Genomic DNA, 18,191 nt, shown 5'->3' with positions numbered 1-18,191 from the left:
AGTATACCAAAAATCTCATACCAATTTTGACATAACTGAAGATGACGATACAAAGGCAATTGTCACAAACATTTATGCAAGGCCCATTAAATTCAATTTTCCGTATCTTTTTGAAATAATTTTTTTGATAGAAATTAAAAATAATATTTCTGGATACTATTTAATAATTTTGTGTTCACGGAAATAAAAATTTACTTAAAAACTTTTTTACAAAGATTATGAAGTGGGGCAAATGTTTGAAATACCATACCATTTATAATTATATTCTATATGTAATGGAATACTAAAATATTTATTAACTGTATCATAAGCATAAGGTGATATATACATTTGTAATTTTAATGTATTATAATCTTTATTTTACATGAGGCTAAAAGGTAAAATAAATTTTATTAAATGTAGTTACAAATTTTGATGAAAATTGTTTAACAAAATTATCATTCTCGAAATCATAAAAATGTATATCCTGCCATTATTGTAAGTAATTTAAAAGTAATAATGAATTCGAGACAGAAGTAGAAAAAAATCGTGATGATAAAGTCACGTGTGCGATTTCACGAGTACCATTTAATATGTTTAGTCGCTTATTGCATTTACAATAACAACATATTGTCGACAAAAAAAGATAAAAATTACGTTGTTAAAATTGACTTTCGTACTCAGAGTTGTTATTACTTAAACATATAAAATGACCAACTAACATCTCTGACTGTGGCGGTAAGAACAATACAAAATATGTATTCAAATACCAAGCCAATAATCTGCTATACATTTTAGTCAACTCTACTTGTGTTGTAATAATAATATGGTTCTACTTTGTGTCCTGAATCATAATTAGATCTCATTATCATCGAATTTCTATCGATCTGACACATCAAGAATTATTGCGCAGTGCCGTATTTTATGCGAAAAACTGCCAAATATCATTTACGTGTATTGTATTGTATATATTTAATTAAGCAAATGTTATGTAAAGTATACATTGATAACATCTGTTTGTGTGAATACAGCCCACGTCCTATGTTATATTTGTCTTTTATTTAAAACAAGCTATCGCCCACGACTCTGTCTCCGCGGAATTAAAAAAAACGTAGTAGCCTATGTGTTCTTCCAGACTATGTTCTTCAACTATGCCAAATTTAATTGAGATTCGTTGTTGAACAATTTAATTTATTCTTCCAGCAACTCAATAGTTTGGCTGTTAACTATAAAGATTTTGGTCAACTTTACCTATAAAAAACACATTTCATGTTCTTGTTCAATAATACACTTGCTCTAAAGCGCAAGGTGAACACTGATTACTTCTATTTGAATTATAATTTAATACAAGAGCTCATCACGGTCGTATGTAATTAATGTATAAAAAGGTGATATAGCAAAAAAACCGTTCCAAGGGTAAAATTTCAAATTCTGTCTACTCGTTTAGGATAACAGCGTAAGTATGTTTATTTTTTATCATGTTTACTGTCAGCCAGCAATATATTATGACAGACTGAATTTTTATTTACAAATCGATTGACATGTCGTTACCTTGACAACAGTATTTGTTTGATCATTTTATATTTCAACACCGAGGAAGGATCTGATACTTAAAAAATATGGATTTAGTATATATGTTTAATACGTGATCTTGGTGAAGATTTTGTTATTTGCAGCGTCATAGTATAGAAGAGAAAAATGGAGGAGAGAGATCTACGAAAGCTTTTGCAGACGAAGAACGGATGCCGAGTGCCGCCTTTGCCGCCCATACCGGATGTACACATGATGGACAACTTACCTTTTACACCTTTACCACCATATAATCGAATTAAGGTACTGTTTTTCTTGATCTTCTAATATATAAAATTCTCGTGTCACAGTTTTCGTTGCCATACTCCTCCGAAACGGCTTGACCGATTCTCATGAAATTTTGTGAGCATATTCAGTAGGTATGAGAATCGGCCAACATCTATTTTTCATTTTGTTTTTTTTTTAACTGCGCGCGGACTGAGTCGCGGGCGACAGCTAGTATTTATTTAAACATAGGGTTGACCATAACATAACCAACACTGGGTGGGATCGTCGTTTAGCGCTAGTTTAATCGTTATTAACAAACATATACTAGTTGTCGCCCGCGACTCCATCCGCGCGGAAGAGAAAGAAACTTAATAAGTAGCCTATGTGTTCTTCTAGACTATGTTCTATATTTATGCCAAATTTGATCGAGATCCGTTAAGGTGTTCTGGAGATACCTTTAAATAAACATCCATCCATCCATCTAAACATTCACATTTATAATATTAGTAAGATATAAAACTAAAGTGACGCTGATGACGTTGCTTGTAGGATGCTAGAGGTTAAGCTTGAGTTTAAATATCTTTCTTAGTTTCATAGCCGAAATGTATTGCATTCCGATTAATTTCACATATCAGCAGGCAAATTGCTTATACATATGTTTGGTACAGTCAGCTTCATAAATATAGTGGCAGTCAAGATATCCAAATATATAGGAACACCTAAAGTGATCAATTATATAAGTACAACCAAAGTTATCAAATTAATTGAAGCATCCACTCTGCTCAAAAACACCGGAGCGTTCACATCGTCATATATATGAGTACATTCAAAGTGCCCATAATTATAGTAACAGACATAGCGTCAATAGTAACGAAGCATCGAAAGTATGCAAAAATATCGTAACATTTGACAAAATTGAACTCTATCTCTATTTACTTAAGATACACTTTGAAATATACTACTTCTGTTAAATTCATTTGACGCTTTGTATCAACATAATAGGTTGTCCAATAAGTTCGTTCCGATTTTCAATAGGTATCTTAGAAAAGACCCGAATATATTACAATTATTGAAAACATATGACATGTTTACATAACACATACATACTGAAAAGCTTAACTTCAGCCATATTTTGACAAATGGTAGGACACGATTCGTTCTTTTCTATCAGTTTTATAAAAACTGATTGACTTAATTTTTGCCGAAATACATAAGACGTTTTGCTATAAAATATAATTTAAAAGAACAAATATAATTTAAAAGACGTATGCCAAAACTTAAGGGCCTTTAAAATTTCCATTAAAAATGGGCACGAACTTATTGGGCAACCCAACATTTTTCTTCTTATTATTATAACGTTTAAAATTTATAAATTGACGATACATGACAGATACCTAATCTACCTATCTATATATATAAAAGAAAGTCGTGTTAGTTACACTGTTTATAACTCAAGTTCGGTCGAACTGATTTAGTTGAAAATTGATGGGGAGGTAGCTTAGAACTAGGAGACGGACATAGGAACTTTTTATCTTGTGAGCATTTTTTTTATTCCGCGCGGACGAAGTCGCGGGTAAAAGCTAGTAAGTAATATCAAATTTTATTCTGTCACAATATGTGCTAGTTTCAGTGTTTTACTATTTTCGCCGCAGTACGTAAGTTTAATGGTTCGAATCCCAGGCTTACAAGGTTTTTATTTTTCAATATTATCAATATATGTATAGAGCTTGATTTATTTTTAATGAAAAGGAAAAATCTAGTAATTTACTTAGAATATGTTTTTTACTTAACAAAAACAATTTAAATTTTTATTTTTGGGGTATTAAATATTTAAATAAAATTAATAACGATTAGGTTCGGCCATCTATACAACTTCTGTTAAATTAATTGACAATTTGTATCAAAATATTTTTCTCTTCCTGTTAGGTATCTTCAGTCCGATTGCAGTAGAATTTTCCAAGCATAGATTTATTACACGTATTCGATGTCGCCAGTGACAGTCCGCGCGGAATTTAATGACGAAACTTACAATAATAAACGTGAACAATAAAAACACATGGAACAAGGAATATTGTGGTTCCTTAATTTTTAAAGATGTCGAATAGTAACCAATAATTGTTGCGATAAAGTTCAATTTTATATAATGCTTTGATAATAAAAAAAAAACCTTAAAAATGTAAAAATAAGTTTGGGATTCGAATCGCCAAAACTGCGTATTACAGCGAACAGTTAAGCCGTAAGGCTAAACTGGCATATATGGTGACAAATTAAAATTTGATATTGCTTATATCTATCTAGTACCTATCTGTCATGCGGGACGTAAACTTGAAGTAAATAGCAAAAAAATGTTTTGATATAAAATGTCAAATGAATTTAACAGAAGTAGTATATTTCAAAGTGTATCTTAAGTAAATAGAGATAGAGTTCAATTTTGTCAAATGTTACGATATTTTTGCATACTTTCGATGCTTCGTTACTATTGACGCTATGTCTGTTACTATAATTATGAGCACTTTGAATGTACTCATATATATGACGATGTGAACGCTCCGGTGTTTTTGAGCAGAGTGGATGCTTCAATTAATTTGATAACTTTGGTTGTACATATATAATTGATCACTTTAGGTGTTCCTATATATTTGGATATCTTGACTGCCACTATATTTATGAAGCTGACTGTACTACTTTCCATGTTTATTTATTTTTATTTTTATGATCTAAAAATATTATCTGTACTTTTATCTAGATCTATCATGTCTCCTTTTAGACAATGTACATCGGCGTTTTTTGTTTCTTTTAGGACAAGCAAGCAAAATTTCGTAAATTATTGGAGGCGAAAGCTACCGACCAGAAAGTGAAGATCGCTCGTGCGCCTGTACAGCGCCGCGAGAGAGACTTCCTTGAGATATCCGAGGACCGACACATTGCCGCGTTACGAGAATGTGCCAAAAACATTAAACCACCGCCAATGCTCAAGTCGTGGGAAAGGAAGATTAGAAGCCTGATACCTTCTAAACTGCGAAATGCTTTCCCAGCTCTTACCGAAGAACTCATTAATGAAAGCAAAACTGAGTGGGACAAAAAACTACATGAATTTGCAGTTAAAACTATCATTCGCGACGTTCCTGGCGTTTCTCGGGAGCGGTATCGAGAACCATATTTTAAATTTAATGGAAGAACAGAACACCACGAAAAAATGCTAAAACGTAGAAAGAAAATACAAACCGAAGCGTTAAGCTTACATCCATTTGTAAGGCTTATACTTCAATCAGCCGAAAAAATGTTCCCGCATTGTATAATCAAATTAAAGAATTACCGTTTGAAAGGGGCTATACATTTAGAAGAGTTCGAGATGAAAATAATGGAGGAAATTAAACGTGCAGACTATCTTGTTTCAAGTACGTGGTATAATGTTTTAATTAAATGGATGAAAAATCCTAGATGTTTAAAAAACATGCGCCCGAAAAAGATACCAGAATTTGTAAGTTGCGCTACAAAAATGATATCCATTCAAATACAAGAACTGATGCGTCACTCGATTAATGCTATAATAGATGACCTCGAAGATCCTGAATGTGTTCCGATTTTACGTTTAGAGCTACGTTTCGATGGCGAATTCTATTATCATCCTACACTTAGTACACTTTTTAAAGTTTATCACAATATTGCTGATGCTATTTCAAACATTGCACAAAGACTTATGCCTATAGAGGAATATCTTAAGATTCCATATTTTAATGACGTTCTGCCTGTTGTGTACAATGAGTGGTTGCGCAAAAACGGCCACGAGAGACTGCAATCACGACTGGAGGAAGTATACTTACCACTGTTTACGTATCTTGATGAATTAAGAAGGAAGTACGATATGCTCTACGGTCAACCCGCCAAGACGGCCTTACTTCAATTCATTAATGAAACAAATGATTTTGAACAAGCCCACAATAAGATCAAGTATTTCCAAACAATTGACTCTAATATAACTGCTACTCTTGAAAATGAATATTTTAATTGTGCTGTAGTCGGCCAATTAGAAATGGTGACTGGTTTAAAACAAAAAGCTAACGAATTTATTAACGATATTATTGATGGGTTGGTTAAAGCTCATATGAGCGAAAATGACAGCATTTGTTCAGAATTTGAACAAATTGCTGAAAAAGCTTTAAAGGAACCCAAAAATGCCGCTGAATTAATAGAACAAGGTGTATATATTCTATATGCCAAGACTGTCTTGGTCGAAGCTCTAAAAGAAAGAATAATGAATCAAATCAATATCATATCAAACCTTTTAGAAATGACTTCTTTAACAAAGGAGCACGTCGACTCGAACACGCGTACCGTGAACTGGCTCACTGCTATCAAACCTATTTTTGATAGAAATGCTGCTTCATATGAAACCTTCAAAGCAGATATGGAAGATAATTTACAAAAAAAGATAGCATTTCTTAACAAAGAGATAAGTGAAATAACGCCTTATATAGAACTTCTAGACAGTATGGACGACGTTAATCATACGCTAGAATATTTAGAATACTTACGTAAACTTGCACATCGCTTAGCAGATTGCGATAAACTAGTCATTTGGATTAATAATGAAGAGACTACCTTTAAATTTCCCAATACTAGTTATCCCGATTTGGAAGAGCTAAAAGATTTAATAATTCCTTTTTATAACTTGGTTCATCTTGTACATCGATGGAAGCGCAGCTACTACACGTGGATGGATGGCCCATTTGAATTTATGGACCATTTACAAATAGATCAAGATCATGATTTCTATTACAAAGAATTTTTAAAACTTTCAAAAAATTATAGGAACAAAATAAAACAACAAATTGCCGAAGGCGTCGAAAAACGATTTCAAGGTTTGGTTGACGATCCTGACGTTAATAACATGCCTGCTCCAATGAAACTGTGTGCACAGGCTATTGCGGAGCTCAAGGAATGGCGACCGAACGTACAAATGGCACATATAATGTGTAACCCTGCATTAGAACAAAGACATTGGGATGATATGTCAATCATAGCCGGCTTTGATTTAACACCGACTGCTGGTACAACGTTAAGAAAAATTATTAACTTTAATTTATGGGACGATATTGATCAATACGAAATTATTAGTGTTGCTGCTACTAAAGAATTAGCTTTGATAACTAATTTAAATAAAATGATGGCTGAATGGGTGGACATTTGTTTTAAAACAAGTCCATACAAGGATACTGGTATATTTATTCTTTCAGGCCTAGATGATGTTCAAAGTGTTTTGGATGACCATATTGTTAAGACGATTGGAATGCGAGGATCTGCATTTGTTAAACCTTTCGAAGCTCAAGTTAAAGCATGGTACGAAAAAATTGTCAGAGTCAATGCAACTATTGATGAATGGGGCAAGGTACAAAGTCAGTGGTTATATTTATTACCAATATTTTCATCTAAAGATATTGTTGCTCAAATGCCTGAAGAAGGAGTCATGTTTGTCGAGGTAAATAACATTTATCGCAGATATATGGGCAGCGTAGACAAAGATCCTCACGTTTTGGAAATTGCTGGGGGTATTGGAGTATTAGAATCATTTAAAACTGCATCAGCTTTGTTAGAAAAAATTAACGACGGCGTGAATGACTACTTAGAAAAGAAACGCTTATATTTTCCGAGGTTTTTCTTTTTATCTAATGACGAGATGTTAGAGATACTTTCAGAAACAAAAAATCCTTTAAAAGTTCAGCCGCATTTGAAAAAGTGTTTTGAAGGTATAAACAGACTTGTATTTGATCCAGAATTTAATATAAGTGCCATGATATCAATGGAAGGCGAACAAGTAGAACTTCTGGAAATTATTAATGTAGCAGCTGCAAGAGGATCTGTTGAAAAATGGCTTGTACAAGTTGAAGATCAAATGCTCAGAGCAGTAAAATCCGAAACGGAATTATCCTATTACGACTATCCAACAATGGGACGTGTTGAGTGGATTTTATCCTGGGAAGGCATGGTGGTACTAGCTATATCGCAAATATATTGGGCGATAGATGTCACTGAATGTTTAAATACACATAAACTGAGTGAACTTGAAAATTTCCACACTAGTTTGACACAACAACTTAATGAAACAGTTGGTGTTATACGTCGCCCAGATTTGACTAAATTAAATAGTATAACTGTTAAAGCACTCATAGTTATTGATGTTCACGCAAAAGATGTCATACTAGAATTAATCGGAAAAAATGTGATTGAAGTGACAGATTTTCAATGGTTGGCCCAGCTTCGATATTATTGGGAAGAAGAAAAAGTAGCAGTAAAAATAATAAATGCCGTCGTAGCCTATGCTTATGAATACTTAGGAAATTCAGATCGCTTAGTTATAACTCCTTTGACAGATCGATGCTATCGGACTCTAATAGGAGCTTATTACTTACACTTAAATGGTGCTCCTGAAGGTCCAGCCGGTACAGGCAAAACCGAAACCACCAAAGACTTAGCGAAAGCATTAGCTGTACAGTGTGTCGTATTCAACTGCTCAGATGGCTTAGATTACAAGGCTATGGGTAAATTTTTTAAAGGCTTAGCATCGTGCGGTGCTTGGGTTTGCTTCGATGAATTCAACCGCATCGAAGTAGAAGTCTTATCTGTAATAGCTCAGCAGATTCTGTGCATTGTTCAAGCCGTAAGACAGCATTTAGAAGAATTTGAATTCGAAGGAACAACTTTAAAGTTAAATCCAGCGTGCTATGTGTGTATTACAATGAATCCTGGGTATGCAGGACGCTCTGAACTACCAGACAATCTTAAAGTGCTATTTCGAACAGTCGCCATGATGGTACCCGATTATGCCATGATAGGAGAAATATCATTATATTCTTTTGGATTTATAGACGCTCGTAGTCTATCTGTTAAAATTGTTACAACTTATCGCCTTTGCTCAGAACAGCTTTCTTCTCAAAATCATTACGACTATGGAATGCGAGCAGTTAAAACTGTATTATCTGCTGCAGGAAATTTAAAAAGAAGTTTCCCAAACGAAAGTGAAAAGATTCTTCTGTTAAGATCTATAATTGATGTTAATTTACCTAAATTTTTATCTTTTGATGTTCCCTTATTTGAAGGTATTATATCTGATTTATTTCCGGGCGTAACTTTGCCCAAGCCGGATTATGAAAACTTTTTAAATGCCTGTAAAGAAAGATGTGAAGTTAACAATCTTCAGCCTATGGAGTGTTTCTTGATTAAAGTTATACAGACTTATGAAATGATGATTGTCAGACATGGATTTATGTTGGTTGGTGATCCATTCTCTGGTAAATCGATGACTTTAAAAATATTATCAGAGGCTCTCTCGCTAATGGAAGAAAAGAATCAACCTGGTGGATGTCAATGTACATATAAAGTACTCAATCCAAAAGCTGTAACAATGGGTCAACTTTACGGAGCCTTCGACCCTATATCGTATGAATGGACTGACGGCATCGTTGCGACTATGTTTCGAGACTTTGCGTCTGAGGACACGCCTGTAAGGAAATGGATAGTTTTTGATGGTCCTGTTGATGCGGTATGGATTGAAAATATGAACACTGTATTGGACGATAATAAGAAACTATGCCTTACTTCAGGCGAAGTAATTGCGATGTCTAATGTGATGTCTATGATTTTTGAAGTAATGGATCTTTCACAGGCGTCTCCTGCCACCGTATCGAGATGTGGTATGATATATATGGAATCTGCATCCTTTGGTTTCATGCCTTTTTACAAATCGTGGTTAAACACCTTAAATCCTATTTGGCTTGAAGAGAACGAAGAATACATTTTTAACATGTGCGAATGGTTATTTGACCCTTTAGTTTTGTACGTACGTAGAGACTGTAACCAACTGATAAAGGCTGGTGAAGTAAACTTAGTAATTAGTACCTTACGGCTTATAGAAATGCTTATGGACAACGCCATTGAAGGCGAGGAAGACACAAAATATACGAGAACCTGGTTTATAGCTTCTTTCATGGCTGCACTAGTTTGGGGCGTTGGTGGAATTTTGAATAGTGACTCACGTGATAAATATGACGATCTTGTCAAAGAATATTTTAGAGGCGATAGAGGTATCCCACAAGAAATAGAAAGAATTGATGTGTCCATTCCAACAGAAGGTAAATTAATTGATCATTATTATCAGTACAAAGGCAAAGGTTGTTGGAAATATTGGCCAGATACTTTAAAAACTGTTCAGGTAAAAGAACAAATAAATTTGTTGCAAACGGTTATACCTACATTGGAGACAGAAAAATATATTTCACTTCTGAGACTTCACACTAAATTTGCTAATCCTTTATTGCTAATTGGACCAACTGGTACAGGAAAAAGTTTTTATGTTCAAAATTTTTTGATGAACGAATTAGATATGGAAAAGTATACTCCAGGATTTATAACATTTACAACGACAACTAGTGCTAATCAAACCCAAGAATTAGTAATATCAAAACTGGTCAAAAGAAGAAAGAATAACTATGGACCTACAAAAGGAAAGAGAGCAATTATATTTATTGATGACATGAACATGCCTGCTAAAGAAGTGTATGGTGCGCAACCAGCTATAGAATTATTAAGGTTATATTTTGATCAAAAACATTGGTATGATTTAAAAACTACTGAAAATTTATATATTCATGATACCTTTTTCTATGGTGCTATTGGCCCTGTAGGAGGAAGCCGTCAATTGATTTATCCAAGAATGTTACGTCATTATAACATTTACTCCATAAATGAATTTTCTAAAGAAAGTATGACTAAAATTTTTACAACTTTATTACAATTGGGTTGGAGACGAAATGGATTTGGTCAGGACACCCAGTCGACAATTGTTAACATAATAGCGGCCACAATGAACATATATGAACAAGCAGCCGAAGGTCTCAGGCCAACACCAGCAAAATCGCACTACATATTCAATTTAAGGGATTTCTCAAGAGTTATTCAAGGTTGTGCATTACTTAGAAAAGAATCGGCTGATAACAAAAAAACTTTTACTCGCGTTTGGGTTCATGAAATAATGCGCGTGTTTTACGATCGATTGGTAGATGAAACCGATCGTACATGGTTTTTTAACTTGTTAAAAACTTCAACTCGTGATTTCATGAAAGAAAACTTTGAGTCGGCTTTAGACATATATGCAACTGACAAAGGTGAAGTTACTCAAGAAAGTATAAAAAGTATGATGTTTGGTTGCTTTTTGGATACCGATAGTCTTGAAGGTGAAAGACGTTATGAAGAAATTCCATCAAGAGAATCAATTTTAAATGTTGCAACGGCAATGCTAGCGGAGTATAATGCTATGCATAAAGCTAAAATGACAATCGTGTTGTTTGACTATGCTTTAGAACATTTATCGAAACTTTGCAGACTACTTTCAATGCCTTCAGGTAATGCATTATTAGTAGGAGTAGGTGGTTCTGGTCGCCAATCCCTGACACGCTTAGCTGGCACCATTTTAGGACAGACAGTCTTTCAACCAGAGATTACAAAATCTTATAGTGTCAAAGATTGGCAAGATGATATTAAATTAGTGTTACGTGAATCTGGGGGTCTGAATAAAGATACTACGTTCCTATTTACTGAAAGTCAAATAAAAGAAGAAGTTTTCATACAGAACATGGATAGTTTACTTAACTCGGGCGAAGTACCTAATTTATACGGTTTAGATGAAAAACAAGAAATACTCGAATTAGTACGTTTAGCAGCCCAAGGAGGTAATAGAAATCTTGATATAAGTCCTTTGCAAATTTTAGCATTTTTTGTAGCACGTTGTAAAGTCAAGTTACATATTGTCTTATGCTTCAGTCCGATAGGGAATGCTTTTAAAACAAGACTAAGACTGTATCCTTCATTAGTAAATTGCTGTACTATCGATTGGTATGACAGTTGGCCAGAAGACGCTTTGGAAATGGTCGCCAATTTTTATATGGTTAAAGTTAATGTGTCGGATAAGATAAAAGCAACTGCCGTTATTATATGTAAACAGTTTCATGTAGATGCACGTATTATATCCGCTGACTTCTTTAATCAATTTGGTAGGAAGACTTATGTAACCTCTGCCTCTTACCTGAATTTAATTAAATCATTTACAACACTAACCAACAGAAAGCAACGCGAATTAAAAGCGGCAAAGTTGAGGTACACAAATGGTTTAGACAAATTAGGCCAAGCTGCAGAAGCAGTTTCGATCATGCAACATGATCTAAATGCACTAAAGCCACAGCTTATGGTGATGGCTGCAAAATCAGCTAAAATGATGCAAGAGATAGAAGTAGAAACCGCCATAGCTGATAAAGCCGCGGCACAAGTAAGAGAGGATCAAAAAGTTGCTAATGTACAAGCGGCCGCTGCAGAAGAATTGAAAAAAGATTGTGAAGCTGACTTAGCACTTGCATTGCCAATTTTGGAAGACGCTATTGCTGCATTAAACACTCTAAAGCCTGCAGATATAACCATTGTAAAGTCAATGAAAAATCCACCTGCGACGGTTAAATTGGTGATGGCGGCAGTATGTGTAATGAAGGGTATACCTCCCGATAAAATACCCGATCCTGACAATCCGGGTAAGAAAATGCTTGATTATTGGGGTCCCAGTAAACGTATATTAGGTGATATGGGCTTCTTAGATTCCTTAAAAAATTTCGACAAAGACAATATTCCTATTGCCACGATGGCAAAAATTAGAAAAGAGTATTTATCTCATAAAGACTTCAAGCCGCACATAATAGCCAAGGCATCTACTGCTGCAGAAGGTCTTTGTAAATGGATAATTGCTATGGATATGTACGATGCGGTCGCAAAAGTGGTAGCACCGAAAAAGGCAAAACTAGAAGCGGCTGAAAAAGAATTTTCTGAGACAATGGCAATATTGGAAGAAAAAAAAGCAACAGTAGCACGTTTGGAAGCTAGACTGGCCGAGTTAAATGAAGCATTAGAAGAAGCCAATATCAAGAAAAAAGCCTTAGAAGATGAAGTTCAATTATGTATTGATAAATTGTATCGTGCTGAAAAACTTATTGGCGGACTAGGGGGTGAGAAAGTTCGCTGGACAGCAGCTGCTGCTAACCTTCAAACGTTATTCGATAACCTTGCGGGGGATATTTTAGTATCTTGTGGGATCATAGCCTATCTTGCTCCATTTACACTACCGGTAAGGTTAAAAGTTACCGATGAATGGAGAAAACTTATTATAGATTTGGATATGCCGCATTCTCCAACTTATTTATTGAAAGATGTATTGGGATCTGATATAAAAATACAAAATTGGTGTATTGCAGGTTTACCAAGGGATTCTTTTTCCGTAGATAACGGTGTAATTTTAGATAATTCGATGCGATGGAGTCTCTTAGTCGATCCACAGGGTCAAGCAAATAAATGGATTAAAACAATGGAGAAACCTAACGATTTACAAATAATGAAATTCACTGATGGAAATTATATGAAAGTTATCGAAACTTGCTTGGAATACGGAAAGCCTGCCTTGATAGAATGTGTTCTAGAAGATGTAGAAGCCCCGTTAGATCCCATTTTAATGAAGAACACTTACATGCAAGGCGGAAAGGAATTTATTGCACTGGGAGACAACGTTATTGAGTATCATCCACATTTCAGGCTTTACATGACAACTAAATTAAGAAATCCGCATTATCTACCCGAAGTATTCAATAAAGTCACTTTGATAAACTTTGCTTTGACAAAGGAAGGCTTAGAAGATCAACTGCTTGGAATAGTAGTAGCTAAAGAGCGCCCTGATTTACAAGAAAAACGGGAACAATTGATTGTACAAGGTGCTGCAAATCGTTCCGCACTTAAACAGGTTGAGGATGACATCTTGCGAACATTACAAGAAACTAAAGGTGATATTTTAGAAGACGAAACGGCGATTGAAGTTCTAGACTCTTCTAAACTTTTAGCCGTCGACATTATGAAAAAACAGGAAGCTAGCTTAGAAACTGAAGAAATCATTGAAAAATTCAGATTAGGTTATAGACCAATAGCGTCACACTCAGCCGTTCTGTACTATTGTGTAACTGAATTACCTAATGTTGATCCAATGTATCAGTATTCACTCACCTGGTTTATCAATTTGTATATATTATCTATTGAGAATGCTAATAAATCTAAAGACTTAGATAAAAGATTAAAGTTTTTAAAGGAAACATTTACTTACAATTTATACAGCAATGTATGCCGATCACTGTTTGATAAAGATAAACTTATGTTTTCATTTATTATGTGCTCTAAAATGATGTTATCCAGTAACGAAATGAATCATGAGGAATATGTTTTCCTTATAACTGGAGGTATTGCAGTTGAAAATCCATTGAAGAAGCCAGTTGATTGGATACCCGATAAAGGTTGGGACGAAATATGTCGAATAAATGATTTGACTGTATATAAAGGATTTCAAAAAAGTTTTGTTGACTCACCAAGTAAATGGAAAGAAGTTTACGATGAACTAGAGCCTCATAATAAGCCACTGCCGCTGGGATGGGAAGAAAAGTTAACCGCCTTTCAAAAGTTATTGATTATTCGTATGTTGAGGCCTGATAAACTAACCATCGCGATTTCTGAATTTGTAGAAAGGCAAATGGGTCGAAAATATATAACTCCCCCGCCATTTGATATTGGAAAATCGTTTGGCGATTCAAATTGCTTAGCTCCTTTAATTTTTATATTATCTCCGGGTTCAGATCCCATGGGAGCTCTAATTAAATATTGTGAGAAGATGGGCTTTTCACATCGATTTAATTCAATTTCTTTAGGCCAAGGTCAAGGACCTATTGCAAGAGCTATGATAGAAAGGGCGCAATTAGAAGGAGGCTGGGTTTGTTTGCAAAATTGTCATTTAGCTGTTTCCTGGCTTCCAGTACTTGAAAAAATAGTTGAAAATTTTGACCTGACAAATACCGATTTAAGTTTTAGATTATGGCTTACTAGCTATCCATCTGATAAATTTCCCCAATCTGTACTCCAAGTAGCAGTCAAAATGACCAATGAAGCTCCTACTGGGCTACAGCATAATTTATTTAGATCGTATATGTCGGAACCATTAAAAGAACAAGAATTTTTCGAAGGATGTCCTGAGAAAGATAAACCTTTCAGCAAGCTCCTGTACGGTATAAGCTTTTTTCATGCTGTGGTTCAAGAAAGAAAAAAATTCGGCCCTTTGGGTTGGAATATTCAATATGGTTTTAATGATTCCGATTTTCAAATATCTGTAATGCAACTACAAATGTTTTTAAATCAGTATGAAGAAATACAATATGTAGCTATAAAATATTTGACCGGAGAATGCAACTATGGCGGAAGAGTGACCGATGATTGGGATCGAAGATTAATAGTTACTATATTAGATAATTATGTTAATCCCGGTGTAGTAAGTGATCCTAACTATTTGTTTTGTGACATTGGACCTCAGTACGGGTTGCCTCGTAGATGTGAATATCAAGACTACCTCAAGCATATCGAAATCGTACCTGTGTCTCCGCCGCCAGAAGTGTTCGGCTTACATATGAATGCCGGAATAACAAGAGATTATTCTATTTCTTTGGAGCTCACTTCAACATTAGTCCTTGTCGAAGGTGGAGGTAGCGGCGCGGAAGGTGGAAATACTGAAGTCATACTTGTTCAAATGGCTTCTGAAATTTTATCTAAACTCCCCACGACATTCGATACTGAGGTGGCTCAAAAAAAATATCCAGTCGATTACAATGAATCGATGAACACTGTCCTTATTCAAGAAATGGAAAGATTTAACAAATTGCTTAACGAAGTTATAAGATCTCTTTTAGATTTGCAGAAAGCTGTGAAAGGTCTTATTGTTATGTCCCCGGCTTTGGACATGATGGCTAATGCAATGCTGCTGGGTAGGATACCAGAGAATTGGTCTAAACTATCGTACCCCAGTTTGAAACCGCTGCCGAGTTACGTTCTCGATTTAGTCGAACGCTTGTCTATGTTACAAAAATGGTATGAAAACGGTAAGCCTCCTACTTTTTGGCTGTCAGGGTTTTTCTTTACTCAAGCTTTTCTCACCGGCTCAATCCAAAATTACGCAAGAGCTAAAAAAATTCCAATTGATTTGTTGATATTTGATTTTGAAGTTCGTAAAGTTGATTACGAAACGACTGCCGCAGAATGGGGAGTTTACGTGGAGGGTATCTTTATCGACGGCGGCCGTTGGGATCGCAACGAACACGTTGTGGCTGAACAGTATCCAAAGATATTGCACGACACAATGCCCGTCATATGGTTATTTCCTAAACTTAAAACTGAGTTTGTAGAAGGTACGCGATACAAATGTCCCTTGTATAAGACGTTAGAGAGAAAGGGGGTCTTAGCCACAACTGGTCATTCTTCTAATTTTGTATTAGCTTTTTATTTGCCATCGGATAAACCATCCTCTCATTGGGTTCAAAGAAGTGTAGCTTTAATTTTACAGCTAGATAATTAGATAGTGACCTTGGTGATGAGAGGAAATATTGCTGATATTTCACTTTATTAGCATAGAATTAGATTAGATCAAGTGTCACAGGTTGTATTAGGTTGTAGATTTCAAAATTCAAATAATAATCCATTAATATATTTAACAATACAGCTAACGAAGTTTTCAATAAGTCAGTTAATGTTATATTTAATACTTTTGAGTGGTAAAATTCGATTATTTAGAAAATTAAAGCTGTAAATTTGTATATTCAGACAATAATAGGGATGGTAAACACGATGATAACCATCGGATTTCAACTTCAACATACAATCCGTAGGTTAAACCTCGATCAAGCACTATATATGTTTATATTTCTTTTATGTTTGAGAACAGATAACTTTTTGGAATATCATGAAGAAAAAAAATCATGTTTTTGCGTCTCATTGTAACTCATATTTATTGCATTGTACTGTTAATTATATTGTATTTTAGTTTAATAATAAAATTAAATAATCCGGGGCAGTGTCCCACAAAATAAAACAATATTCTGAGTTTTATTTTTATTAACATTTAACGTGCGTACCTTTAAAATTAATAAATCACTTTAAAAATCTCTTTGTTTGTTTTGAATTAATGTTTGTCTTAACTTATTCGTTTCAAGCAACTGACGTCTTAGCTTTAACATTATTGCATTGTTACGTTTCTGAAAATATATTTTTAATTACAAATATTTTTTTTTAATTAATCAAAATATTATTGCCTAAATAAAAGTTATAAAAATCAAGGGAGAATAATCAGATGAGAAATAGCTGCTTCATCGATCTTGATTTTTAGCGATTAAAACTCGAAAAGTCCCTAATGAATATGAACGTATTAGTATTTCTCACCTTTAAAACATCACATTCACGTTCAATCAATGTTGTTTCTTCTTCAAGTGCGCTAACGATTGTTTTCTGTTCCTCTTGAAGTTGGAGCTCTTTCTTTTTCAGTTCTTCCGCCTCGACTTCCTTCGCTTTCATACCTTCCATTTGAACCCATTGTTCTGATAATAGTTTTTTTTTTAATTCATCAACATAATCTTACTCATTTCCCTACGGATAGTCGGTACGGTATGTACATCTCTTTCAGCCGCCATATTTGAATCCACTCCCATAACCATGTCCTCTTTCATGCAATCCACTCATACTATCCTCGGTTTACCTCTAAATGTATCTATTTCTTTTTTTAATGTAAAAAATAATAAAATAATAAAAGTAACTAAAAAGAATTACAGTCTGTAGAGAACAAAATATTGAATTGTTTTTTGTTTCTTCTCTAGTACCTTTTATAAATAATTGCTTGAACCCGTCCGCATGATGGTTGAGGCTTTCAATTTGCTTTTTCATTTTACACTGTTCCGAAGCTTTACAGATCTCTGCCACGGCTATTTGAGTATTTACTTCCGATATATCATTATTGAGTATCTAAAATAAAACCAGATGTCCAATGTAATCCTTAGTGCTCCTCTAAACGTTAATTTAAATTTGTCGGTTATCTTGATTACGACTACGACTACCTCTAAATGCTCCGTTAACAAACTTATTTCGTTTGTTACAACCGAAATTTCTTCTGTAAGGTTACGCTCTGTAGTGCGCAATTGACTTTCTATTTTATCAATGGTGTGCTTGCGCCTTAGAACTAAAATATAGAATAGAACGAAACGATAACATTATTAAAATTATTTTCGGAACTTTTTACATCGCAAATTCTTTTTTTGACTATCTTATAAAGGTGAAGTTAATTTAAACCTGTGCTTATACAATTAAAATCTTTCACAAAGGTGAATAGTGAAAACAATACCTATGTGTATTATTTTGAATCGTACACGTAGTTTAATAAAAATTTAAACCTGATTTAAGTTGCAGCTTCAATGAATCTATGTCGCTCGACATTGGGTTTTTATTAATTTTTTATAGGAGTGCAAAATCTGCAAATT

The 18,191-nt window shown here is 34.4% G+C and overlaps 1 protein-coding gene across 1 annotated transcript; it reads left to right on the top strand.

Moving 5' to 3' along the window:
* The first annotated feature begins 1,677 nt into the window (after positions 1-1,677).
* LOC106713603 (dynein axonemal heavy chain 12) lies at positions 1,678-16,243 on the top strand. The gene is made up of 2 exons (XM_014506433.2): positions 1,678-1,812; positions 4,577-16,243. Exons 1-2 carry the CDS (start codon positions 1,678-1,680, stop codon positions 16,241-16,243), a joined length of 11,802 nt encoding a protein of 3,933 aa, XP_014361919.2.
* The last annotated feature ends 1,948 nt before the right edge of the window (positions 16,244-18,191 follow it).

This window comes from Papilio machaon, chromosome 16 (genome assembly GCF_912999745.1).
Source record: "Papilio machaon chromosome 16, ilPapMach1.1, whole genome shotgun sequence".
NCBI classification, from domain to species: Eukaryota; Metazoa; Arthropoda; class Insecta; order Lepidoptera; family Papilionidae; genus Papilio; species Papilio machaon.
Note: the sequence above shows the minus strand (reverse complement) of the source record. Positions and strands in the feature narration are given on the sequence as shown.

Excerpts from the sequence above, each read along its gene's own strand:
- LOC106713603 (XM_014506433.2), top strand. The coding sequence starts at position 1,678 with ATGGAGGAGAGAGATCTACGAAAGCTTTTGCAGACGAAGAACGGATGC. Across the intron at positions 1,813-4,576 it reads CACCATATAATCGAATTAAG|GACAAGCAAGCAAAATTTCG; the intron begins GTACTGTTTTTC and ends TGTTTCTTTTAG.